The sequence below is a fragment of the Vicugna pacos genome, chromosome 19 (assembly GCF_048564905.1).
Source record: "Vicugna pacos chromosome 19, VicPac4, whole genome shotgun sequence".
Lineage (NCBI taxonomy): Eukaryota > Metazoa > Chordata > Mammalia > Artiodactyla > Camelidae > Vicugna > Vicugna pacos.
Window position 1 is genome coordinate 43,451,766 of NC_133005.1, and position 26,802 is coordinate 43,478,567.

The 26,802-nt window shown below is 46.7% G+C and overlaps 1 protein-coding gene across 1 annotated transcript in view; it reads left to right on the forward strand.

Annotated features, from left to right (window-relative positions):
• ZNF831 (zinc finger protein 831) overlaps positions 1–19,556 on the forward strand; it is a 79,773-nt gene extending 60,217 nt beyond the window's left edge. The window contains exons 5-6 of the mRNA XM_031687659.2: positions 16,848–17,008; positions 17,734–19,556. Of these exons, the coding sequence (XP_031543519.2) occupies positions 16,848–17,008; positions 17,734–18,579 (1,007 nt within the window). The 3' untranslated portion in view covers positions 18,580–19,556. The remainder of the gene's footprint in view (positions 1–16,847; positions 17,009–17,733) is intronic.
• The last annotated feature ends 7,246 nt before the right edge of the window (positions 19,557–26,802 follow it).

Here is a 26,802-nt window from a genome sequence, read left to right on the forward strand (position 1 = left end):
GCTGTTTCTGCATAGTGAGTTTAGAAATGTCTTCGACTGACAGGACGGATGCAGGATGCTGAGGTTTCAGCCCGACCATCCATCAGTGTGTTGTGTATGGTGGCTTCCTGGGTCTGTCTGAAGTCCTTTTAAATCCATTCCTCATTCTGGGCCTGTTGGAGATCCCTCTGAACTCAGGGCTCCGCCGTGAAGTGGCCGTACCTCTTCCGCCTACGTGTAACCATGTGATGAACGAATGCAAAAGGGAGGGTATGTGTTTGCCCCGCCTGGTCAGCTGGCCACTTGGCCCAGACCTGCTGTTTGTCCGCGTGTTTTCTCCTCTCTCCTCGGCCAGGCGAAGGGGGAGGTAGGGTAACACACAGCACCATCCTAGGTGGTTTGGGTTTTCCTTCAGGGAACTTTTTTTTTTTTAAGTCTTCAACCAACTTCAAAAACTTTTTTTAATTGAAGTATAGTCAGTTTACAATGTTGTGTTAATTTCTGATGTTCAGCAGAGTGGTTCAGTTATGTTCCTTTTCATACTTTTTTCATTATAGGCTATTACAAGGTATTGAATACAGTTCCATGTGCTCTACAGTAGGGCCTTGTTGTTTATCTATTTGATATACAGTAGTGTGTATCTGCTAATCCCAAACTCCCAATGTATCCCTCCCCACCTCCCTTCCCCCCGTAACCACAAGTTTGTTTTCCATGTCTGTGCAGGGAGCCCTGCCTTGAGGGCTGAGACCTCTCCTTTGCGCGGGGAACCATTTCTTATGAGCCCTTTGCCCCCAGGTGAATGGGAAAGAAATGCTCCTGGTGGGTTGAAGCCAGCCCTTGCCCTTTCCTAAAGTACACACCACTGACAAGTTTACCCGTAAGAGCCAAAATTTGTACTATTCCCCCTCTGGCTTAAGAAGAGAAGGAAAGGGGTTGGTTCTTTTTCTCTGCCCAGCCCTCACATTAACATTATAGGGGGAGAAGGGATGAGCATATAACGAAACTCTCACCGAGACAATGTGTCCAGACCTGCAGTTACTGGAGTGTGGCCCCTGGGTTTCAATTTCCAGAATGTGTTTCTAAGTGACGCCCCTGTTGAATGTTATTATCTCCACGTGCCGTCCTGGTGGCTGCATCCTTCCCCTCCTGCGTTCACTGGAGGCTCGCCCAGGGTTCTCACCCAGAAACCCTTTTTCATGGTGAGCTCTCCTCAATGGACTTTTCTAGTGGGAATGGGATAGGGGACCAGTAGGGGATGCACATGGATGGCCTTGGGGCCTCGTATACATGGGAACGGGAGAGACAATTCTGAGATTGTAGAGACCAATAATTTTTGAAGGTTATTTCTTCATGGTGGTGGTAAAAAAAAATGCTTAAAAATAGTAGAAGGGCTATAGGATGCTCTTCCTCTCTCTGCTCTGTCTGTTGCCGGTGGGCCTGTTGCTGTCGCCCGTGTTTTTCGGAGCCCCCGTAAGTCACTTCTTCACCGAGGGCTGTGGGGCCAACTCCCCTCTCAAAACCATCGTGCGGCGCTGCCTCACTGAGACATCTTCGTTGATGGTAACTGCTCATCCTGAATCAATCCCTCCCTGGACTGACAGCGTGCAGTGCCTGGGGCTGGTGGGGGACAGGTGGCTGCTCAGTCCAGCATCTCCAGCCAGATGTTTCTGAGCTCAGCCAGCCCCCAGCCCACTCCCCTTCCTCCCCTGCGGCAGCGGAGCCAGAGTTACCAGGTGAAAATTCAAGGCACCCAGGTCACGCCAGATGTCAGATGAACAGTGAGGATGTATCTTTCTAGCATAAATATACCCCCTAAATGTGGCAATAAGACATATTTATGCTGAAAATGATTCCTTGTTGACCTGAGATTCAGATTTAACTGGGCATGCACATTTCATCCGGCAGCCTTTCCCTGGGGGACTCCGTGTGCTTGAAAATGAACCTGAAATTTCTTCCAAATCTGATTTCACGTCTGAATCCTGATCAGTTTGGGGGTTCCCTGTCACTCCTGCCCAGTCTGCCGGGGGCCCTTCTTGCTGCTTGTTGACTTCTGGGCTGTCTGGTGTTCAAATTTTTAACCAGTTAACTCTTAAGAGGGGTGGGAGACTGGTCCCCATCACCTGGGTACCTAGACCCCCCTAGGTTCCCCTGTGATCGGTCCATTTTGATCTTGGCCCCCACCCATCTCCTCTTCTCTTTGTGTCTCTGGTTCTGGGTTGCTTTGCTTGGTTAAGACATTTCCTTCTAGGGGCCCGAGGCTGCTTAGCTGGATACCCCCACCTCAAGCGAGGGGGCGGGCAACTTCCAGGCCCGTCACTCAACCTGTGATGAAAGGCCACCTTCACTTTCTTTTCCAAGCCAAACCCTGGAAGGGAAGGCGTTAATTTTCTCTTCTTTTTGAAATTCATCATGAGGGAGACAGCATCAAAGCTGCCCTGTTCTGGCTCAGAAAATACACTCAGAAGCTGTAATCAGGGGCGAGCTGTGACCTTCTAGGCAGGGTACATTTCTGCACAAAAACCTATTTTAAATTTTATCATCTACCTCATGCTATTTCATCTCCTCTCGCCCTCCTCCCTGGTATTTATTAGAGGCTGGGTGTGGATTTCTTTCCCTGAGAGACTTTTCATAATAATGACGTGTACTTGGCTGTCGCTCAGGGTGAATATATAGGACTGGGGGATGTTCTGCAGGGGAAATGGACAGGCTTATCTTCCTCGGTTGGAGAGAAATATTTGAGATAAAATAGACTCACATATATCACTCAAATGTGGAATCTAAAAAAAAGGAAAAGGAAAGAAAAAAGAGGATACTAATGAACTTATCTACAAAAGAAACAGACTCTCAAGACACAGTAAACAATCTTAGTTTACTAGGGGAAGGGGGTGGGAAGGGATACATCTGGAAGTTTGAGATTTGCAAAAGTTAACCTCTAGATATAATAGGTAAAGGACAAATTTCTTCTGTATAGCTCAGGGAACCATATTCAGTATCTTACAGTAACTAGAATGAAAAAGAATACGAGAAGGAATACATATACATGCATGTATATGGGTGACTGAAGCGTGATGCCACACACCAGAAATTGACACAACATTGTAAACTGACTGTACATCAATTAAAAAAAAATTTTTTAAATAGACTCATAATTTCTCAAAACAGAGGTTTTGAAGGTTGCTTTTGCACAGCGAAGTTGAAAACTCCTTGAAGTGGTAGGAAGCTTACGGGATGTGAGCATCATTGTGCCATTGTCCTGTGTCTCTGTACACCAGTATCCTTTGGGGTTCAAGCATGCTGCCTGTTTTTAGATGTTCACGAGGGGTCTGACTGAGAGAGTCTTCCAGAAGCCGCTCTCCGGTGCTTGCAGCCCTCATCCTTTGATGGATGTTCGTGCAATTTTCTCATTATTTTTCTGTCACATTCACAGAAACAGTGTAAACTACTTTATTTCAAAACCATTATGTTAGTTTACTCCATAATTTAAGCTGCGTATTCTTTTTCTGATTTGAATCTAGTAATAGCATATTTTTAAAGATAAGTCAAGAAGTTTTCCTGAATAAATTTTCAATGACAACCGCTGAAGATTCCGTTGGTTTTCTTCCCCCCTTCTTTTATCGCCTTTTATTGGACTTTCATTCTACACACGTGATTGAGTTATCATTTCTTTCCCCAGGCATTTAACAGACCCTGTGACTTCTATTAGGAGAGAGTTTCAGAGGGGTCATCTTATCGACCCGGTTGTCTTTGATTCAAGAAAATAACCAAAGGACAGCTGTGTGGTAAGGGGCATGCATCAATGCCCCCACCCCCACCCTGCCCAAGACCACCCCCAGAGAGGATTCCAGGAATTGCTTGAAGGTAGGAGTTTGTAAAGACTGGCTTCTCTCCCTGTAGCAAGGTTCGCATGTTTTAAATTCTGTTCTTTCCACAGCCCCCTTCACTTCTGTGTATCATTTGTGCAGAATTGTGTATCTGCCTCAAGACTCCTCTCCCGCTCCTTCCCCAGGTGGAATTTGCTGGGTGCGTGACATTGTTTACACTCTTTGCCAGCCAAGAGTTAAGGGGCAACACCTGTTTTCTGTCAGATCTGAATCTGTTTTCCTGTAGTGCTTTAGACTTGAGGGGCAGCCCCCCTTTTAGGAGTGGTGGAGGAAGAATCCTCAAGAAAGGTGTAAAGATTTGTTTTAAATGCCTCAAAGTGTGGACTTCCTATATGGGTCTAATATGTCAATCACTGTTCTTAAAAACAAACTAGAAATCAAATGTCTTCATTAGCTTGATAGGGTTCAAATTTATTGCTGGGACAGTATTCTTCCTTTTCTTATTCTCTCTCTTTCCTAAAAGGTGCATTGGAAATACAGTGTTGCAATATTGTACCAAATGTTGCAACAAATGCAATGTTGTATTTCCAGGTAAGTTTGGTCATGTAACAGCTTTTAAATTTCTGGTGTGTTTTAAGCAGACTGATTAAACTTAAAGGAAGTTGAAAGGTGCTACGCTGAGTCAAGGAGATAGTTTCTGAAGATTGAGGAAAAAAAAAAGTCTTGTAATTCCAGTTTCCCATCATAAAAGGTAGAAATTCTAAAGCTGGTGAGAGGACAAAAGAGTGACTTCATAGCAATTCTGAAATAATTTGGTTCCTCTCTTCCTGTTAGCACTCTTCTCCCCTTTGTTACTCACGGCTCCGCTTCCCCAGTTAGACCTGACCTTGAGGTTGGAGCCTTTGTGGTCTCTTCCTCCCGGGGCAGAGCCAACCCTTGATATTTGATTTCCTGCTTCGTTCTGAAAGAACTCTGGAGGGTTCCTCCTTTATTTTCTGTCAGGATCCATAGAAACCACAGAGAGGCTTTTGCTCAAAACACACTACTTGAGCCCACATTGCTACAAAATTGCAGTTACAGAAGTACGCTTTCCTCTGCGGTGGAAATCTCGAGAAAGGATGAAGCCGAGATGAACGTACTTCAGGTATGGCAGAGTCCACCCAGTTGAGTTCCTTTCATTACTAAGAAAACCCCACTTACAAAATCAGCCGGAAAGCACACATTCTTGAGTAAATTTTGGCCTGAAAAGTTTTTGAAAGAGTCTTTTGAGCTGCTTGAATTCTTTTCCCTTTATTCCAGTCCCCTTCGTCCTCCGTTCTCTTCGAGAAATGCTATTGAATTCTGTGCATCTACGTGAGTTCCTGGCTCCCCCGCCAGTGTCATTTAGAAGTATCTGAGAGGGAGAAAGTTTTCAGCTTCCCAAACACTTGCCTTTCCTCAGAAGAGGTAAACAGAACTTTAATGGCAGGTGTTCTGAAGAAAGAAAGAAAGAAAGACCCAAGTACCACACGAGACAGAATTTCTAAACATTTTGGAAAATAGAGAAGTGTTCTTTCGTTCTGTTTCCCGGTGTTCTTGCCTAATTAAGTTTCACTCGTCTGCGGCTTAGTGAGGGGAGAACTGGATTCCTGGTGAACATTTATCTTTTCAGAGAGATCAGACTTAGTGTTTTTCCCCCTAAGGTGATTGGAAAACCAAAATGGATGAGGCTAATTCCAATGTTTTCTTTCTTGTCTTTGTTTCTGCTTTGAAATTAGTCCATTTTCCCATCAGGATTAATGAAAGACAAAAGGAAAGATCATTTCCACCCACTGATTATATCCACTGTTTTTTCTTTTTAAGGATGCAATTCTGGAGGAAAAATGAGTTCTCTCAAATACCTCAATTATTTTTTGAGAAATGGACCTTTACAGACTCATCTAGTGATGAGAAACATTGAAAATCAAAATTCAAAGAGGAGATACTCTTGAGTTCAATCTTGGCATGACAGACTCCACATGGCATCTTCAGTAATTGGATTTTTCCCCTTTACCTCCTGTCCACGGTTGCTTCCTAAATTTTAGGTATGTGCTTAGGGTCTGGGCACAAACTTTCAAGGATTGATTTTAAACATGATTTTCCACTCAACATCTTTCAGGGGGGAAGAGAAAATCTCTGGGAGGGAAATCTTAAATTGATTGTCTTTCATCAGGAGAAGTAAGCACCGCCTAAGATGAGTAGTTTCTGAAATAAAACGGGTGATTGCTTAGAAAATTGCATGAGGAGAGAGAAATAGTCCGACACGCGGCGCGGTTTGGACAAATGTGTTTTTCTGTCCCTCTGGCGGGTCCTTCAGTTCCGTTCTCTCTGAAGAACCCAGTTGAGTTTCCACCTGTCCCTTGGATGGTCTTGTGAGGTGACACTTCAGACACTTCAGATGCTTACCCCCAAGCTAGATGGGGTACCCTGCGGTATAATGTAGAACCCATCTCCTTTGTAGCCTTTACCACAATACCAATCATTATATAACCGTGCCCTAATTTTCCTCTCCTCAGCCACGTGTGCAGTCCCTCAACTGGACAGAGCTGAGCTCCTTAGATCATGAATGAGAAACAGTATTTAATTCTCATGTGAAGGAGGCACTTCTAATCTTCCTCCTGGCCTCGTGTATTTCTCACCGGAATCTCTTCTTTTGAATTTTCTGTACATAACTAAGCTTTTAAGTGACTGAAATATTTTAACTGATTTTTTTTTTCGTGAACAGCATTTCGGAAAAATTCCCCTGAGACTCATATTATCAAAGCAGCTGTCTTTCATTGAAAAAAAAAAAAAAAAGAAAGGTAAAGAGAACTTCTCTGACAGGTACTTCCTGAGATAAAAGGTTTACTGAATCTTATCGAAAAGGTGGAATATTATGCGAGGGTAGTGATGTAATTCTCTGACATTAAGTACATTAGAATTTTTCTTTTCTTTTTAGCCTTTCAACTTCTGTGAGTCCATCGTGAGTGAACGGGGAGAGGCGGGGCTGGGAGGATTCCGTGGCGTGGCCCGCGCCCCGCTCCGCCACAAATCACCTCGCACTGTTTTCCTAAGAGAAACAAAATGGCAGCCTGAACTCCAGGGTTCCCTCATCCACCGACTCTCTCCCCGCCCCTGAGAGAGCTAATGGTTCTGTACCATTATTTTTCCTGTCAGAATTAATGGGGAGATACTCTTTTCCCAAAGCCATTAGTAAAGTAATATTGCTTACAGAATTGCTGAAACTGGATAACACCTCCTTCTTAGGGTGTAAATCTTAAGAAATGACGAGGCAATTGCTTAAACACAGCAATTATATTCCAAAGCCTGAACTTTGTTCCTCTGCAGTTTTCACTTAGAGCTGAGAAAGTTTGAAAGTAATGATCCATGAAGTAAGTTCCCTTGATTCAGTTTTGGCACTAAATAATTCAAATAATATTAGCCATTTTTTTGGTTTGTTCTTTACTTTATTTCCCCCTTTTCCCACATTTTGTTCTCTCTTTATTTCAAGGCATTCTCTTATTGTCTGAGCGCGATTAAAGTCTCAACTTACCAAAAGATTTGAAGCATACTTTGCCACTAAATGTGTTTTTTGGGGAGAAAATGGGAAGTGAAGTGTTCTCAAACTGATTGCCTTTCATCAGAGAAAGAGAAGACATATGCGAACCGTAGAGAAAAGTGGTTTCTGAAAAAAAGATTGGAAAATGATTGCTCAGAACAGGCAAAATTTCATACACACAAAAAAATGAGGCTTGAACAGAATGACTTCAGGTTTGGTTAGAGATGGAAAAATGTATTTTTCTTTTCCTTTTGTGAGTCTCAGCTTTTCTCTGCCTGAGAAACTAGACTCTTCGTATGAGGGTGAGAGGGTCCGTCTCCCCGATGTCGGTTGGATATTCTGACTGGACTGACTTGGCCCGTCCACTCGGAGACTTTTCCTCATGACTTTCAGTCTGCATTTGACAGCCACTGGCATTACTGGCCTCTGGTTTTTCTTTCAGACTAAGAAGACAACACCATACTTGTTGCAACAGACAAAGCAACAGTAACCTATGCAAGGAAAGTTGACAGTTTCAGCCTCACGGCCCCCCGAGGCTGCCAGAGTTAGGTGGATATGCCTTCACGCCTTTCTCCATGTACATCCAAATATAGACTCTTTATTTTGTTTGCACAAATAGATCATACCACACGTAGTAACCTACGACTCTTTTCTTCTTAATATATCTTGTGTATAACTCTAGGAATATATTGCAGACTGACAGATCATTTTAATTATGGCACAAAATCCCACAGTGTGGCTGTACGATGATTTATTTATTCAGTGCTCCCTGCTTCCATGTTGATTCCTGTTGATTGCTCTTGGTTTTCCCATCACAGCTATTGCTGCAATAAACATTCGTGCTCAATTTCCCAAAGACCAATTGCTGGATCCACACATGCTTTATAATTACATATTTCATTCTGTAAAATGCTACTCAATTACTTGTCAAAAACAGTTACTTTCGCATCAATATATATATTTTTAAACTGTTTTTGAAAAGGCACTTGGTTTTTGCCAAAGAATAGAGCCTGGATGGAGACTGAAGTCTTGCCTTCATGGTCGGTGCTCTGAGCCTCTTAGCTCACCAGGGCTCACACACTGGCCTCTCTCAGCCACCTTCAGGCCACAGATATGTTTGTTGGCACGGTGCTGTTGTTTGAAAGTTAATTTGTCATCAGGGTTTAAAAACACAACGAATTCAGATTTCTGCTTTCTCTTGGAAAATGGCTAGTTCTGGTGAACTGGATGCGTGGTCCTCGTGGGCTCAGTGGGAGGGGCTCGGGGGGAGCTGGACCTGCCTTCCATCACCACAGCCCCCCGGCCAGGCAGCATCTGTCATTTACGTGATGTGTGGGGTCCTGTGACATTTGAGTTTATGATTCTCGCTTTGAACCAGGGTTTCCCAGCCATGACCCTGCTCACTTTGGGGGCCTGGGTCACTCGGTGGGGTCCACCCTGTGCTCTGGAGGGTGAGATGCCAGGAGCACCCCCTCCTCAGGCAGGACCACCAAGTCCCTGGGCATCACCCCCGGCTGAAAAGCACCGATTTAAACATACCCACAAAACCCATTTTCCTCCGTCAACGTCAAGAAAACCTTTTCCAAGAGTGTTCCTGAACCACTTTCATGGTCTCTCTCCACCCTATTGGCCTCCTTTCACTCGATGAAGGGACATTGTTGAATTCTGCACATGACCAAGTTTAAAGTCACTGAAGTGTTTCAAACCAGCCCCATTCACCGAGTTTGGAGACAGTATCTGAGGAGGAGCGGAAGTGCAGAGACAGCCGTGATTATAGGTGGTTTCCGACAGTAAAAGCTTTACCTAAGTACACACACATAAGAGGTCCAATTTCTAAATGCTCGGCGAGGAGGCTTGAATCCGCTCCTGGAATAAAGGGAGACGTTGCCTTTGTCCCCTTGGTTTTCCGCCGTGGTTTCTTTTTGTTCGCCGGGTCTCAGGCAAGCTCACCTCTCTCCTCCTGTTCTCCTAAGAGTTCTCAGCATGTTCCTGAGTGTCGGGAGGAGTCCAGAAGCCTGGGGGTGGGTCTCTCTAGGGCTCTCCCTCTGTGACAGGAGCGAATGACTTGCCTGCATCTTCCCTCGTTAGAGCTAACAGAGATATGGGCATGCCTGGGACGCGGTGCCGAGCACCAGGAACTGACACTTTGTAACTGACTATATATACTTCAATTAAAAAAAAAAGATTTAATAGAGGAGTATTCATTCTTTCCCTAAAGCTATTAGTGAAGTCCCATTGTTCTGGAATTGCTGAAACAATCATTTCTCCTTCAACCCAGGATGTAAATCTTGAGGAGACAAAAGGAGCTGTTGTGAGCGTAGCAATTTCGTCCCAGGGGAGAGACCCTCAGAGCCAATTTTCACTGAGCGACAAGATGCTTTTAAAATGATATGCAGAGTAGCTGGGCTGCGATCTGTCTTGGCATTTAACATTTTGAATGGCCTTTCTCCGATCAGCTCTTCTTTTGACAGGATTTCATCATTGTAGTTTTGCTCTGTGTTTTCAAGTCACTCTCTTGTTGTCTGGACATGATGCGACTTTTAACTTAAAGCAAGATTTTAAATCCCACTTTGTCCTGAACCTGGCTTAGACACAGCCTCTCTGGTCCTGAGGGGCTTTCGTTAAAGAAACAGAGAAGAGACAAGAATGACAAAGAAAAGTGGTGTCTGAAATAAAAGATTCATTTGTGATTACTTAGAGGCAAACTTGCAAAAAACTGCATTAGGATAGTACAGAAATCCCCAGGGCTGTGCTTGATAAATGCATTTTCCCGGTCCTCTCTCTGTCTCTCTGTCTGTCGGTCCCTCTCTCTCTCTCTCTCTCATCCATCTCTCTCTGTGGGACTGAAGTCAGAGGCTACTTCTCACCACCCACAGCCCACCCACTCTGATCATTTTCTGTTTGGAATGAAGGTCCCCCAGCCTCTGCCCGAGAGGAATAAAGTCTCTTTCTTCCATCATTTTCAGCCGTATATTTTTTTTCTTCTTTAGAGGCTTTCTAAACAAAAATTATACTGGGATTGTGGAAACAGATGAATTGACTCACAGAAAATTTTAGTACTGTGTCTGGTGTGCAGCAGAGCCTTAAAAAATATTGGTTGAATAATTACACGAATGAAAGCTCGGACTCAGTAGAGAGAAAACCAGCCCCAAACAGGTGCCGTGGGGGAACAGTTTTACAGGCTGCGTGGTTTTACTGCTTTCATAGGTGGAAGCAGGGTCAGGGCCCCGTCAGACCATCTCATGGTACCTTCTGCTTTTTCCCTTTGTAGCGTTTTCTACGTCTGCTTGGTGACTTCTGGCGCAATTATTTGCTGCCTGAATTTCTCCACCATTAGATTGTAACTTCCATGAGGATGTCTGTTTCGTTTGCTACTGAATCCATTGCCTGTGTTCAGCACGGTTCCTGGTACCGAGTGTTGACTCTGCTCAGTCCTCAGTGTTTAGGCTTAATCATATGGGCTCATCAGTGGGCTCAAAAAATATGTCCCTCCCCCAAAAAAGGGCTTAACTAGTATTCGAAAAATGAGCACGTAACTGCCAGCATAGTGACTACTTCTAGAGTTCTGCCTGGCTTACCTTTAAGTAATCACTAATTTTTTTTTAATTGAAGTATAATCAGTTTGCAATGTTGTATTAATTTCTGGTGTACAGCAGAGTGATTCAGTTATGCATGCATATATATATTTATATATACATATAAATTTCTTTCCATACACTTTTTCATTATAGGTTATTACAAGGTATTGAATTAAGTTCCCTGTGCTGTACAGTGATTGCTAGCACATTGTGCCTCCTTCAGTGGCAGGGATGCCTGTAAACAATTTAATCTTGGATAAATCGTCAGGCTGGGAGATTACTCCTGGGGTCTTGTTGACGCTTACAGCTTACTTACATCGCCAACACGGTAGACTCATTTTTCACCCCTTCTTTATAAATTCAGCATCTTTGGACTCCAAATTCACGGAGTTTTTTTCGGTGTATTGGGGCAACAGCAGGAAATACATCGAATTACTTACATTTTTGGATAATGATATTTGAGTAATATGTCCATTAGCATTTTCATAAGGCCTAGGAGTGAGACAGCTGGCAGGAGGCTGGCATTGAAGATGTGGATGGCTACGCTGTTTCATCGTGGCGCCTCTTCACTCCACTTCCCTTCTAATTATTTTACAGTTCTCTACAGCCTTTTCGAGGTGGCTACATTTAAATTTGCTACCACACTTGAAGCAGCAGTCTCTTCCTTGCTTAATGTGGTTTGGCAATTATTTCTGAGGGAAATTATGAAAAACGCAGCCTTTAATCGGGGGAGAACAAAACGGTGCACAGAGCCAGTGGTGAGAGATGGTTTCCATTATAAGAGCCTCGTAATTGTGTAAGGGCAGTCGGATCTCCAAAGGTTGCAGCAAGACGGTGGAATCTGTAATCTCTGAAGATGTGTGAACTGACTCACGCAGGGATGCCTGAGCGTACACGGAGTCACACTCTGGGCTCTCGCGTTTGACCGGGGCCCTGCTTACTCTTTGAAAGGGCCACTTGTCTAAAAGCAAGGATGATGTTGTCCTTCCACAGCCCAGATCCACTTAACACACTCCAGCGACATTATTTGGGCATTTTTCACAATTATTAAAGATAATTCACTTTTCTCTGTAGACTGTGGTTCAAAAGGAAATTAAATCCATGAATTTCGTTCCCTTGTTTTCTCGGATGAGTCAGAAGTTACTGGCCAAGCGCACACATGGCCTTTCTGTTAAGCTTAAAAACCCAAATGGCCTATTGAAGAGACATTTGGCCAATCTGATTATTTTCTTCCTGCTAATTGGTTTTACATCTTCATTGAATTGAATGAATTGCCTGGTGGTTTTGTCACTGTGGGGACACAGCTTAATCCACTTAGAGCGAGGTGCTTGTGCTTGGCAAACTGGGGGTTCTAGAAGTGTTTGTCATCATTATGATCTTTTGGTGATTTTTCGTAAGTGAGGATGAAAGTGTGTCTCCAAGCCATCCACTTTCTCCATTTCTACTTCCACTGCCCCAGCCACACTGAGGCACCTGGCCCCCAGACCACCCTGCTGATCTTGTAAATGGGCTTCCCACCCCTTCCCCCAACCTGCACCCACCCCAATTTAGTCTCCGTATAGTGGCAATGTGCATCTTTAAAAGATGTAGACCTCTTGCTAGGAACACTGGCTTCTTCACAAGGAATGAGGAGTAAAATCTGAATTCCTTCCCACGGCTGCCTGCACCCTGCAAGATCCGAGCCCCCATTGGCTCCCCTGCCTTCATTTTGCCCCCTGCTCACGCCCATCCTTCCACCACGGCCTCCCACTGGTTCCTTAATCCCTCAAACTCCTTCCCACCCCATATCCCTGCATCTGCTCCTCCTTTATCTGGAATGGCCTTTGAGGGCTGGTTCTTTCTCGTCCTGCAGGTCTCATTTCAAGTGTCACCCTTCGGGAAAAGCCTTCCCCTATTAGGTAGACCAGTTACCTGCAGCCCCACTGTGCTCTGTAATACGCCCTTGTGGGCTGTTACTCTCCAGAACACCCTGTTCATCATCCCTCTCAGGAACACTCGCCCCTCTCTGCTTACTGCCACTCTGCCGTAGCCTCCGGTTGCTCTCTGGAGTGCCCCGCCCTGTGTGTATTCCCTTCATGACCCCATCAGGCCTCGGTTGTCTTCCCCGTTGGAGCAGAGGCTCTTGAGGGTCAGAGCGCCTTGGCCTTGTTCTACGATTCCTCGGGACTGAACATGGGGCCTGTTTCCTTGAAAGGGCCCAGGGCGTGTTTGTTGAGCAAGTGGATGAAATACCAAATTCCTGGTGCTGAGTCTTTAGGCAGTCCCAGGGCGTGGTGCTCAAGGGAAGGTGGAGCTGTGTCTTTAGGCAGTCCCAGGGCATGGTGCCCAAGCGAAGGTGGAGCTGTGTCTTTAGGCAGTCCCAGGGCACTGTGCCCAAGCGAAGGTGGAGCTGTGTCTTTAGGCAGTCCCAGGGCACTGTGCCCAAGTGAAGGTGGAGCTGTGTCTTTAGGCAGTCCCAGGGCATGGTGCCCAAGCGAAGGTGGTGCTGAGTCTTTAGGCAGTCCCAGGGCACGATGCTCAAGTGAAGGTGGTGCTGAGTCTTTAGGCAGTCCCAGGGCACTGTGCTCAAGCGAAGGTGGTGCTGAGTCTTTAGGCAGTCCCAGGGCATGGTGCTCAAGCGAAGATGGTTGGTATTAAGGGAAAAGTTGTCGCCTCCTTTCCTAAGTGTTGCACCTTCTATGAATTCTAAAAGTGGATTTGCCCAAGATTCGTGCCCCTGATCATCTAGGAACTGACCCTTGGTGTTTGAGAAGTAGGTCTGTTCTTCTGATTGAAGTTGGAGGACAGCAGATAAGAAACAAAATTTCTTCTGTAGAGCACAGGGAACTATAGTCAATATCTTGTAATAACACTTAATGGAAAAGAATATGAAAATGAATATATGTGTATACGCATGACTGGGACATCGTGCTATGCACCAGAAACTGACCCACTGTAACTGGCTATTCTTCAAGTAAGTAAATATGATGGAGGCCAGAACACCACATTCACTCCTGCCCACTTTCCTCTAAAACCCAGAAGTTAGTGAAGAAACACAGTGGTAATGCCCAGGCTCACGGGGACAAAGCGGCTGAAGAAGAAATGGGGCCAGAGTTGTGGGGCTGGAGTGTGGGGGCTGAGTGGTCCCTGATTAGCAGACCCAAGGAACTCAGTCCTGATTTAAAGAGTGGAAAAGCCCTAGAAATTCAGAAATTCGTGAAACCAGGTGGGGCTGGAAACAGGACGATGGACTGATAGACTCAGCAGCATTCAGGACCCCCCCCCCCCAGTCTCCAACCCCCAAGTCTCCCCCACACCCCTGCTTCTCAGAGCCTGGTCATGTCCCCCACTCTCACCCCCACAGAACAACTGGGGCTTCATCTCTGGAGACTCTAAGATGCTGGGGGACACCGGGCACTATACATTCAGCAGGAAGCGAGGGAACCATATTAAGAACGTAGGGTTTAACCAGAGGTTGGCTCTGCATATTGAGCCCCTAACTCTCAATGCCAGCTCTGGCTGCAGGAGGCTGGCAGCCTGCCCTCCACTTTCCAGGCAGGAGACCAGAGGGCTCCTCGTGCAGAAGCCAAGCAACCCGCGTGAAGGACCCAACAGAAATTGCTTCAGGGTTTCCCACATCAACGGGGCGACCAGATAAGCCTGCAGGGAGGTCCGTGGTTGACCGTTACACTCGTAAAGCGTTCCTAGCCAGCTTTCCAGTGCCTGTTTCTTAAAACACGGGCAGATGGTTAAGATTGCTGGGTATCTCAGGGAAGCCTCTAAGATGAAAGACAGAGAGAAAAGCAAACAGAAAGAGAGACAACGTTAGGGGCAGGCAAGCTTTAACCGTAACCACGATAACAGCAGATCGTGACTAATATTGCTGAAGGTGGAAGAGTCAGTGCTGGAGCCATGGAGTAGTAAAAGGATTCTATAAAGAAAGAATGATAATAATTAATAACCGTAAGAGTGAGCTCTTGGAAATTAAAAACACGATAGCAGAAGTAGACCCGTACATGTTGGAATAGAAAGTTGGAGTTCCCTCAAAAGTGAAAGAAAAAGACAAACAAATAGAAAATAGGAGTTAAAATAAGAAAAATGGAAGATTAGACCAGGAAGGTCTAATAACCTACTACGAGCTGTTCTAGAAAGAGAGAAAAGACAAAAACCTAAGGAAACAAAAATATGTCAAAGAAATAACACATTTTTCTACAACAGAAGGACATGATTCAGATTAAAGGGGCCCTGTGAGCGCCCAAACAGTGAATGAAAGCAGCCCCAGGACTGTGGTGACGCTGGCACAGAAAGGAGCCTGGCAATTTCAGGAAAGTGAAAAACAAAAAGGTTTCCTCCAAAGGATCGTGAGCCATAGATCATGTTGGCTCCAGACTTCTCAACAACTAGAGCTCAGTGGACCCATGTCTTCAATTCTGAAGGAAATGGAATTTTAATTCACACATCATACCCAGACAAGTGGCCAATTAACATCTAAATTGTTTCTTACGAAAATACTGGAAGTTTTGCGTTAAGAAAGGATACAAAGAGAATACACCCTGGGAAAGTAAGCTTGGGGGCCCAAGGACCAGGGAGGTGAAGAGACTCGCCAGGAGGGGGTGGAGGGAGATGGATACAGGGGCCCAGCCCTACACACAAGCAGTGGTCCTCTGGGAGCAGGTCAGAAAGTTTCAAGAGAGGTATTTCTAAGGAAAAGAAATGAAACCTAATGTGTGAAATAAAAGGCAATTGGGAAGGAGGTTGGAGGATGAGTTTCAGGAATAAGTCCATAAGAAAACAAAGCGAAAGAAAAAGACAGAGTAATTATTAACTCCAAGGAACAGCGTATGGACAAGAAAGGCAATTATAGTATACCACCTGGCTCAGCAGCGACAAGCATGTTCCTGAACATGCTCGTGGGAGCATCGAATCTCCTGAGCAAAAGCATGACATCAGAGTCACATGACTGCTGAGAGGAGAGGCGGGCGGGCAGCGCGCGTGTGTGCGGGGCTGTGATCACCCTCACCCCTCCTCTCCCCTCATGAAGCCATGGGCTGTCTTCCAAACCAAAAAAAGAAAGAAAAGAAAAAGAAAAGAAATCAAGAAGGAGTGCTATAAGCATGTTATTAGTAGAAGAAGAGAGAAACAGGAAAGGAATCCAAAACGGGAAGAGATGCGTGGGTGGGCAGGTGTGGCTGTTTTTCTTAAGTAGAAAGACTTGACTTTTAAAAACTCTGTGCATGTGTATAGTTAATCAAAATGCAGGCAGACTTAGAAGTGGGTCTGAGGCTGTTCTCGGGTGACCCGGCCCTTTTAGAATGTTGTTCTGATCTCCTCCCATGATGGGATGTGCCTGCTCTGAAGGTCTGTGGTCCTTTGGGCCTGCACCCCAGGCCAATCTGATAACATGGAGGAGAGAGGAAGGATGAGGGGTGCGGGAAGGCAGCTCTTCCCTGGAAAGGGAGATGCTGGTGGGGGTGTTGTCGAGGCCGCATCTTTGTCATCTCTCTCCCCCTACGGATCACAATAACCACCACAAAAACCAACCCCCACTCCTGCTGTCAGGGCTCCGATGGAGACGAAGACTTCCTAGGTGACAGAGGAGATAATTTCTGCTCTCGACCCCCAGTTGTACGGCGAGAGAATTCAGACTAATCCAAAATTAACCCTTGGGACCAGGAAGATGACTTCGATGAAAAAAAAAAGCCACATGGAATTTTTTTTAATATGTAATTAAGGGATTTTGCTGCCTTGGGAATTGGTTTTGCCCCTTTTTGACCTTGTGAATTGGTTCGCAATAACTGAGTTCCTGTGCACTCCACAGGAGCTGCTGCTAATGAGCTCGGAGCTGGTCGTGGAGATGCAGATAAACTCCTAGGAGATTACTGCTGGCTGATTGTATCATTTCAGCTGTATGTCCATGTGCCCCCCCCCCTTTAGGTCCAAGTCTGTCAAGAGAGTCATCTTCGGTCGCCTCAGAAGCATCTCTCTGCGGCGGTCACGGAGAGAAAGAGAAGGAGGAAGACAGACACACTTCAGGAGGTTTCTCTCCAAACCCAAGTTCAGGAACTGTCGGGGAAACAGATAGACCAACTCTGAAGGTGGGAATGGTGGTTCTGAGCTGCCTCTACCTATGTCTTGTCTAGATATTTGGCTCTTTGTCTCTTGTTAGTGTCCACTGTGGCAAAAGTCACCAGGGCTACCGATAGGCATTCCCCAGCAGAGAAGGCCCTTGAGGCAAACATGGTGCTGCCTGGACAGGCGGCTCTGGCCGTGAGGCGCTGGGGTGAGGCCTAACTGCCTGACGAATCCACACCTGAACAGAGCAGAGATGCTGGCACACTGCAGAAGCCCCTGCAACGGGGCATCACTGTCAGCAAACGGGGGAGCCTGCAGGGTTGAGGAACATAAGGATGCTAATCCAGACCACACTTTGAAAAAAAAAAAAAAGCTAATCTGGAAAAAAAAACCCCATAGAAATACACAGTACTGTAAAGTTGCATGCCTGCCACCGGAGCAGTGGTGACTTAAAATCCAATGCTCGGAGCTGGCTGCAGATCTGAGAGGTTGGTTCTACCCATGGCTGAACAGAAACACATGGCAGCCTCAGCATTCTGCTGCGTCAACAGGGAACCTTCCTGGAGTTAATACCTCAATCAGTTATTAATGGAAGCTGATTGAGAACATAATATTAAAGTTCACGCTCGGTAAGGAATCATTGAGACCTTGTTTTCGCCGAGGACCACATTTCTGACCACAAGTTTCTGGGTATCAGTTAACCTTTTGTCACCCCCCCCCATTTATTTTCCTTTGCACTTTGCTGCAGGAGATCTCTCCATCTGCCGGTGAGCATGGGGACAGTTGTCCTCAGAACACGGCCGTCGGGTCAGGATCATCTCTGCCCTCGGACTCCTCTGTGGCAGTGGCTGGCGACAGCCTTCTATCCCGTAGCAAAGGTCCTGACGTGGGATTGCTTGAGACTCACCTGTCACCCTTCCAGGAGCAAGTCTCAACAGATTCCACACTGTGCATTTTCTCAGATGCTCAAGAGCCTTCTTCCTTTGAAGCCAAAAGAACCTCTGTCTGCCGTGACGTTGCTACCTCTGCAGTTGCTGTTTGTGCTTCTCTGGGGGCGAGCGTGGGTCACACTGCCTCGAGAAGTCACAGTGCGGGGCCACGAGACCACAGCCGGGCTGCAGGGGAGACTCTGCCACAAAGCTCCCCAGACAGGAAAACGATGACAGAGGGTGTGACTCCATCACTCTTGCCAGGGACACCTTCATCTGGGCAAAGAATTCCGGGTTCAGTCCCACTGGGATCCATTGGAAAAACCCATCTTGAAACTCCAGCTTCAGGACCAGGGTCAGCTGGTCCACATCAAGAGGAAGGAAAACACAAGACGTGTTTTCCTTCCGGGGGGCAGCAAGGGTGTGGGGAAGGGCTGGTCCCCTGCCCTCCTTTAGGAAAGGACGGTGGGAAACGTCAAGTATCTGGATTCGTGGCTCTAAAGGATGGTGTGGTTCCTTCCAACCCAGAGGAGCCCACGGAGACCCCTGGAGTCCCTTTGAAAACCCTCAGGAAGAGGAGTTTGGAAGGAATGAGAAAGCAGACCCGAGTGGAGTTCAGCGACACCAGCAGCGACGATGAAGACCGGTTGGTGATAGAAATATGAAGCTTCCGGAGAAAGATGGCGTCGACGGTCAAAGACTGCGGATGCCTTCCGGGAAGCGCCATCACGCTGCCAGGAGAACTGAACTCTACTTGTGAAGCACCGGCAGCTAGGAAAGCCATCTGGGGTTCTTTCTAAGATATCCTCCACCAACTCTGAAAGCCAAACTCAGCCTCACCATTCCCCAGAAGCCCTGATCACATGGTGCCAGGCAGGGCTAAGGGACCAATGAAGCAGGGTCTAAGAAGGCTTCATCCACGTGATGACTGTGGCCTGACTCCCATCTATACCCTCTGCGTTGGTCCCTCACTGCCTGATTCATTAAAATGGCATCAACCCAGAGAGCCACAGTCAACCTGTTTACAAACAAGTGAACCCCACAGAGTCAAGGCGATAGGCTTCCTGCATTTGTGAAGTGGGGGTTTGCTGCAAAGGTGGTGAGCATACTTGGGGTAACCGGGGTCACTTGCAAAGGAGTTGGGGTGTGAACTGGGCGTCCAGATCCTTCTGTCCATTGTGGAGACAAAATCCAGATTAATTCAGAAACTGGAGTTTGGTTGGAATAATGTGCCTCCTAAGCAGAAGTTGTAAATATACTTCAAAATGCCTCTGATCTGGCGACACACTGAGTATCCTTCAATGTTGCACAAATGGTCAGTGCTTCTGTGTGACCCGGTGTGTGGCCACAAGCATGTGCCGCTCTCGTGCCCGACGCCTTCTCTGTGGAGACCCCTGAAACCTGTTGATTTTCCAGCTCTTGCGAAAGGAACGCTGTGTTAAAAGTTAATAGAACATTCTCTGTAATGAGTCATTTTTGAGGGGGAAAAATTCACTTATTTTCCTCTGCTTCTTTCTGTCATGTTGTGCTCTGAGCAATTTCAATTAGCAGGTTACACTTTAGTGATCTCTGCAGCTTAAACTGACGCCTGCTCATCACGATGGGAGCCTTTCAGATTTCCTCCAGAAGCTTCAAGGATACAAAACTAATTGGAGTTTTGACGCTGTTTTACATCTCAGTAATTTTATTTTGGGGGCTTGGTGTTACTTTGCTGTCAAATTAAATCAGCCTCTACATTGTGCAGATCAGAACAGCACAGACAACGTTCCCCAGCGTTCCAAGCCAGCGGGAAATAGCGGGTGTGTGTCACCCAGCTCGGGGAGCAGAGCCTCACGTTTGCTACCCCCTCTCCCTCTCCTTAGATGGGAGAGGAAACACGCAAGGCGATTTACATTGCTGCATTTCGATACAATTTTTTACTTGCTGTTTGGTGTGATTTTGTACGATTTGAGGTTCACAGCCGAGCTCCTTGGGCTTCACTTCGATGTGACGATGCCCACTTGACATCCTGTGCTTCGAAGGTGGGGCCGCAACGCAGAACACCTCCCACACGCGGAGGCGCTTTGATACGTCCTCGTCTGTGACAAAGGATGGTCAGGTTTCAAGTGAATTTTCCAGTTCTAGGGTTATTCATAGAAAAACTTCAAAGTGGGACCAGCTTCCCCTGGTGACTTAGCGTGTGTCTGTGGTCATTTCCAATGACCACACTCAGACGCCGCCAGGTCACGTCCAACCCGGCCAAGAAGAACGTGAGAAAGGAGGTAAAAAGAGGTTAGGTGCTCACTTCACGCACTTCTTGAACCAAAGGGAAGTGACGTAACTGCCCGCCCTTTGGACTGTCCGTGCCGCTGTACGGAGGGGAGGTCCGGCAAAGCAGTCTGCATCCCGGACGGGGAGAGGGAGCGAGGGCCTGGCCTTGTCCTGAGCTGGCCGGGCAGTCCTGGGGAAGACTCGTGTGCTCTCTGCACCTCGGCTTCTCCGACTGAGAATAAGGAAGTAAGGCAAGATGGGCTGAAGGTGACTCCAGGCCCCGATCCTCATGAGAGTGGCTCAGAGGTGGTCCCCACGGGGAGGGATCCCCCTCCCGGGAGCTGAAGAATAAATACCTTCGGCCAATTATTGCCAAGAAGAATGAGAGCTCAGGGAAACTCCTGATTTTTTCCCCAGAGATCTGAATTTTGAGGTACAATCATTCAGTGTAGAAATGGCAGCTCATAATTCAAAAACTAGAAGCAAACAGAGCACCGCTGTGTGAGTGGAAGACAGCACCTCTGTCCGCTGAATTGGTTACTTTGTCTTGGGAGGCACCGGGCGGGGGAGGAAACTTTCTTCCAGATCCTCCTCTGCTGTGTGGCTGCTGCGCTGTGGGCCGGATCACTGGACTAAGGCAGTAAGTCACAGCTCCCAACAGCACCGGCCTCGCATCAGGTCAGGTGGAAGCTCTGTCCTTCTGCGAGCCACCCTTGCTGGCCACCACGTCCTAACTAAGATCAAACACGGCGGAACATTGAGTCCCTCCCTGACTCCCTGTCTCTCTTACACAGAGGTGAGCAAGTCACCACAGGTTCCTGTCTTAGCCCATCATTTAGCTGTTCGGTGGCAGCATTTACAGGTGTACCTTACTTTATACCAACATGAATCTATGAAAAGCTTTATTTCAGTGGATTAAAAAACACACAAATAAAAGATGTATTTTGAATGGCCCTGGGGGACTTAACTATTAAAAATCATCCCATAGTAAATATCTTTTTTTAAATAAGAAATCGTTTTCTAAAGCAACACAGCATCCCTGATTTTATAAATCTTAATTTTCCCGTGGGTTTTCTTAGAGCAGACTGCTGTCATAAGGGTGCAGTTCCAGGATGACGTTGGTGACCTGTAACCCAGTCTGGGTTACCGGAAATAAAATTTCAGTATTATCAGTTGATAATCACTGCGGTTTTTAACTCTGTGAGTGTGTCCTGGGTAACGGTTAAGGGGAAACAAGTGAATCTGAGAACAGGGCAAGTCGGAGTTTAAAGGTCAGTGTTCCTCCTCCTCCTCAGTGCTGTTCATTTCCCTGCACCTTCAGGTTAGGGTCTCAGCCACTGGGTGCCTCAGCTTCTTCCACAGAGAATAGCTCCGAGGATGCTGGCAGGAACTTTGAATTCTTTGCCGTTCCTTCAGGGCAAGGGGTACAGATGCCAAGAGCCGTGATGTTTGAGACGCACTACCAAGGTTCTTTCTCCAGCCGTACCTACGCCTGGCCCATCTCACTCACTAAGGACGCACGGAGGACAGAGGTTTCATGTCCCCCCTTGGCAACCTAGACTATTAAGTGACTCTTACAGTCACGTGGTTTGGGCTGGACGACCTGAATCCTTCTTGTTGTAAGGTGTGGTGGAAACAACTCGTACCTCCCGTTAGGTATGGCCTTTGAGATTCTGGATGAAGCTGACATCTCTCTCATTTACAACCCAGGAGAACCTATGGTTCTTTTGCCAAAAGATTAAAAGAAGACGGGGGATTGGTGCTTCTGGATCCTAATCCAAACCCCGTCAGTAGCCTGACGAGTAACTGAGGGCAAGTTAACCTCCTCCTTCCTGAAAGCCCTCCTCTAAAGCTCTGGTGGGGAGAGCAGCCTTGCAAAGACGCCTCGTGGCCACAGTTCCGGGCATGACAGATGCACGCTCTGCAGCTTCATGTCAAACGTATTTCCTTACATTTCCATTCATTACGTAGGACGATCACATTTTTCATTTCTTCCCCAGCATAGAAATTTGCATTTTGCGCAAAATTTGCCTGGTGCAGCAGATTTTTATAGTTATGGGAACTGTCACCGTTATCAGAATGTGCTGCTACTCAAATCCGCAGACGTAATTTCATCCGGCGAGGAGAAAACGGCCTGCCGGGCTCCGGGGCGGTCGCATTTCCACAACTGCCGCGAGCAGGGCTTACGCGTTTCCCCCGCTTCAGCTGCGATTCCCGTGATTCTTGTGAGGGAGGCTCCGGCTTTGGAGCGCTACGCTTCTCAACGCGTAAGCACAATTTCTTGTCCCTCTCTTGCAGATACTCATTCAGTAAAGGTGTCAGGACCCCAGAAAATCCTGTGTGCTGGATTTGTACCCTGTGTAGTGCTTTTCACCCGTGCTCTGTGCTTACGTGGGAATACGTATGACTCAGTCTGAGGCAGCAGAGGAACACTGAGCATATTACTTCACCCTGGAAGAGGAGAAGCCAGGGAAACCAGCCAGCCTCGGTCACTCGCAGCCCTAGAGGATGACTTAATATCTTATATATGCAGCCAACTGTTCAGAGCTTACTACTCTATCCACTGTTCAGAATCAGGAAGCGATTGGCTTCTGGGTTCTCTGTTTAACTGTAGTTCCTTCTTTATATGGTTAAATTTTTGTTTTGATAAAAATACAACTGAAAGTGAAAATGTCTTGTGTGATTTGTTAACATTTTAACCTAAACTACCATAAATAATATCCTGTTTCAATTGGATATCTGATTCTTCCTGAACAGTTGACCAACATCCTGTCCGCCATATTGGCGTCCCATTCCACTCAAGAAAGAATTCGGTAATGGCAAATGATCACATTTCCTCGTGCTGTTCGCCTTTCCTGTGTGTCTTTTCTGTCATTGTCTGCCACGTTTTATGGTTCGTAACTTAGATATGTGTTTTTAAATCCTTAAATGTAGCTAAGCTTTGAAGCCACATGAGGGCAATATCCACAGTGCAATAACCCCAAACTTTGTGCTTAAAATTGATGTTGCTTGGATATTTAATTTTATTCATTAACAGAGAAAACATCCTTAATTCTAAACAATACCTCCTAATGAAGATGAATCACCTACTCTTGGCAAGAATACGTAGACTAATTTGACACACCAATATAATATTCTTCTGTGTCTACACCTCCTGAAGCTACCTGAAGTCAACCCAGAGACAATGCCTTGGGAGGAAAAGCGGGGATGGGCGCATGCAAGGCATAGATGCGCTCACTGCTGGATCTTCACAGCTTTGTCACTAACGCGTCAAACTCGAATAGTGACACATCAGTCCATTGTTCCCCAACTTCCGTCTTTTGAGAACCATCTCTCTGGTTTTTGCCATTTGGATCCACATGTGGTTACATCATTTACTTAGTACTTTTATTTAAATCATCTCGATCTTAAAGAAGCTATTATTACCCTAAGCCATAATATCTGTGAAAGCCTTAGTTTAGTCTTCTGTCTGTTTTCTGATGTGCATTACAATAAAATTAAACCATTAAAATAGGTCGTCCCTGTACCAGTTAAATATCCTCTTTGTACTGCGGCCCCGCACCCCACCTACACTCGTGGACTCGTGGAGCTGATCTAAAATGTGCGCGTGCTGTTGGTTTCTCCAGTCACCCCCGTGCCTGCCGAGCTCAGCGCTCTCTCTCCAAGCCAGTAGAACGGGCCTCAAGGCGAATTGTAGGTTGATCAGATAAGTGTCTTCAGTCGAACTTTACAGCTGAGTAATTAACATGCCAAGCCAAAGGCTTATCACATCCTTTAGTCTCAAAGGAATAATCACACAATGTCTTGTTGGGTAAATACAGGCATTTTCTGTTTTAGTGTTTTATTGGTTTGGTTGGTTGGCTGGCCGGTTGGTTAATGAGTACAGGATGATATCCAGGAAAGCCCAGTAAGGGATTTATGCTGAACCACCAGCACTGCCCGCAGTTCTGCCCGAAGACCTGCTTCCATACTTCTGCACTTGAAGCAAATGAACTTGGCTGTGCTAACAGCCACAGAGAACAGCTCTCCACTTGCCCGCTTGGTGACAGCCTGCTGATCTCTGGGCGGCCAACGCACAAGGACTTACTTGGTGGCCTCTTGGACGTTTGTCTCTAGCTGTGACAGATGTCTGCTGTCAGTCTCCCTCGGCCTCTGCCAGAGGCGAATTCGACACTCCTTATAACTGGACAGCCAGGTACAAGCCCGCGCAATTTCTGCCCCGAAGTAGGTGAAGTGTTTTCTGCACAAACGTGGGAGTGAACGGATTCCTGTCCAGAACTGACGGGTTTGTGTGTGCAGCATCTGGGCAGGACCCAGCCCTGCCTCTGGCCATGGTGGCGATCTGGTTGTCTTCTATGTGTGTGTTGTGTGACATGAGTTATAATTCAGCAGAATTCAGACGGAGACCCTAGACTCCATCGTAAGTAAAAAGCCAGATATCCAGATTTGTTTCTTCTGTATGTTCCCATCAGACATGTTTGCTCTAAGGACCGCCACGCTACACACGCACACAGACGTAAGTCACATCCCTAGGACCTACTCTGAGAGTCCCCTTCTTATTAAAATAGAGAACGGGGTGGAGCGGGGCTCATGAGGCAGGAAATGAGACAGCCACATGAACGACCCAAAAGAGACTTCCTTGGCGGCAGGGCCCATGGTGTCTTCGTCTTGGCGTCCTGAGCAGCTGGAGTAGTGCCTGGCTCATAGCAGGTGTACTGCACGCTTGCTAAGTAAAAGAATGGAAATGTCTCCCCGAGCATGAAGAGGAGGAAGGAAGCCGTCTAAGATGGGCATTTTGGCTGAACCCCTTTCCTGATGAAGGTCTACCTCATTACAAGAGATGAACAAAGGCATCTCAAGAAGTGTTGGATCAGAATCTAGATCCTTCAGGATGCATGGAGATTTTATTGGTGGGGAGAGAGGTCCCATGTGTGAACCAACCAGGCAAAAAAACATGTGAACAGCGTGGTGTCAGATGATGCTAATGGCTGAGAAAGCAAAGGGGATGTCGGGGAGTTTCTCTTCCCCTAATTCAAACCGTTTAATCCCAGTAGACATTTTTCTTTTATTGCCCGTAGAGAAGGAGAAATCCTGCTACACGATAGGATCTAGCCCCTCTTCTGTTTCACACCAACGAGCTCAGTTGTCCTCGCAGGAACCCAGCCAAGAATGTTGCAGGATGATGTCTCGTTAGTCTCGTGTTCATCATTTCTCGTCCTCTCCGGAGAGCTTTGCTGGCATCAGTGAGCGTGGTCACTTGGGTCTACCTGTGCTAATGTGCTGAATTCTAGGTACCTCGGCACCTACGGCATGAATGACTCTTGGATTTCTCAGAGAAACCCAGGTGGGCACTCTTTTGGACCTAATTTTATGGAGAGAAACCATCAAATATTTGATGCCTTGATGTGCTCGCTCTTGGCTTCTTTTTCTCGGGAAGGGTTAAGAGACCACCCTTAAAGCCAGTGGTTCTCGGAAGGGAGCACTTTTACCTCCCTGCAGACATTGGACAGTGTCCAAAGATGGCTTTGACTTCATGACTTGGGTGATGGATACAATCCGAGGTAGCGGCCAGGGACAGGGGTGCCGTGTGGCATCCTGCAAGGCCGGGACAGCCCCCACCAGGAAGTACCCAGCCTCAGTGCCAACAGTGCGGAGGTGGAGAAAGCTCAGTCTAAGAAGGTGGGGTTAGAATACGTTGGAGACCCTAGAACAGCTCCGTCCTCAGACTGATGGCGAGACTCGAGTGGGGAGGATGGCAGCCTGTATGGGACTGGAAGCAGAGTCCCGGCTCCGTATCCTGAATCACCATGCTTTTCACAGCATTGCATCTAGAACTTCCCCAGTTGCATTAGGATGTGCTTCTCCCATCTACACACGGTAGACCATCTATGGGCTGTGGCGCAGTTAACCTCATTCTTTTCACTCTTCATTCCACCTTGAAGAGAAAGGACCAGGACATGAGCAGGTGAGACCATGTGAACAGACATTTGAATAGTGACTAGACAGTCAGGAAGGATTTATAGATGCAAAGATCAGATTTCACTTTGAGGGGAAATGTGACCCAGACTTTACCCACAGCCAAACCAAATGCAGCCAAATGAACACGGACGCTGGGAACCAGGGACTTTTAACGTTTGCTTGGGATGATCCACTTGGTTCATTTGCACCTTCTTTTTAGAGGAAACAGAAGCAGAGGATTTTGTCCTGGCTTGAGTCAGAGGTGAAGCTGTGACTGACACCAGGGCTTCTGCCCGGAAGTCCAACGTGCTTGCCACGACGCAGCCTCTGAAATTTTCCATCGTGATCTGCTATTGTTGCTAAGAGGTCAAGAAGAATAACCCATTTTATAAAGACTCTCAGCATCCAGGTTGGAAAATATCAGTGGATTTCTGGTTAACCAGAGATCACCCGGAAAATCAACTTCTCTGGACCAACCCACTCTCCAACTGTTGTTGTTCACAAGGTTTGATTGTGTTGGTCTTGCAAAAAGAACACTTCTCTCCTAAGGCATTTAGACTCCAGTAGATGTGAGCGGTGCTTCTGCGGTCTCATCACGTATGCATTTGAGTGGCTGCTCCATGGGTGTTTCCACAGAGGTCACAAGCGTAGACAAAGAAGATGCTAACAGCAAAGAAAGA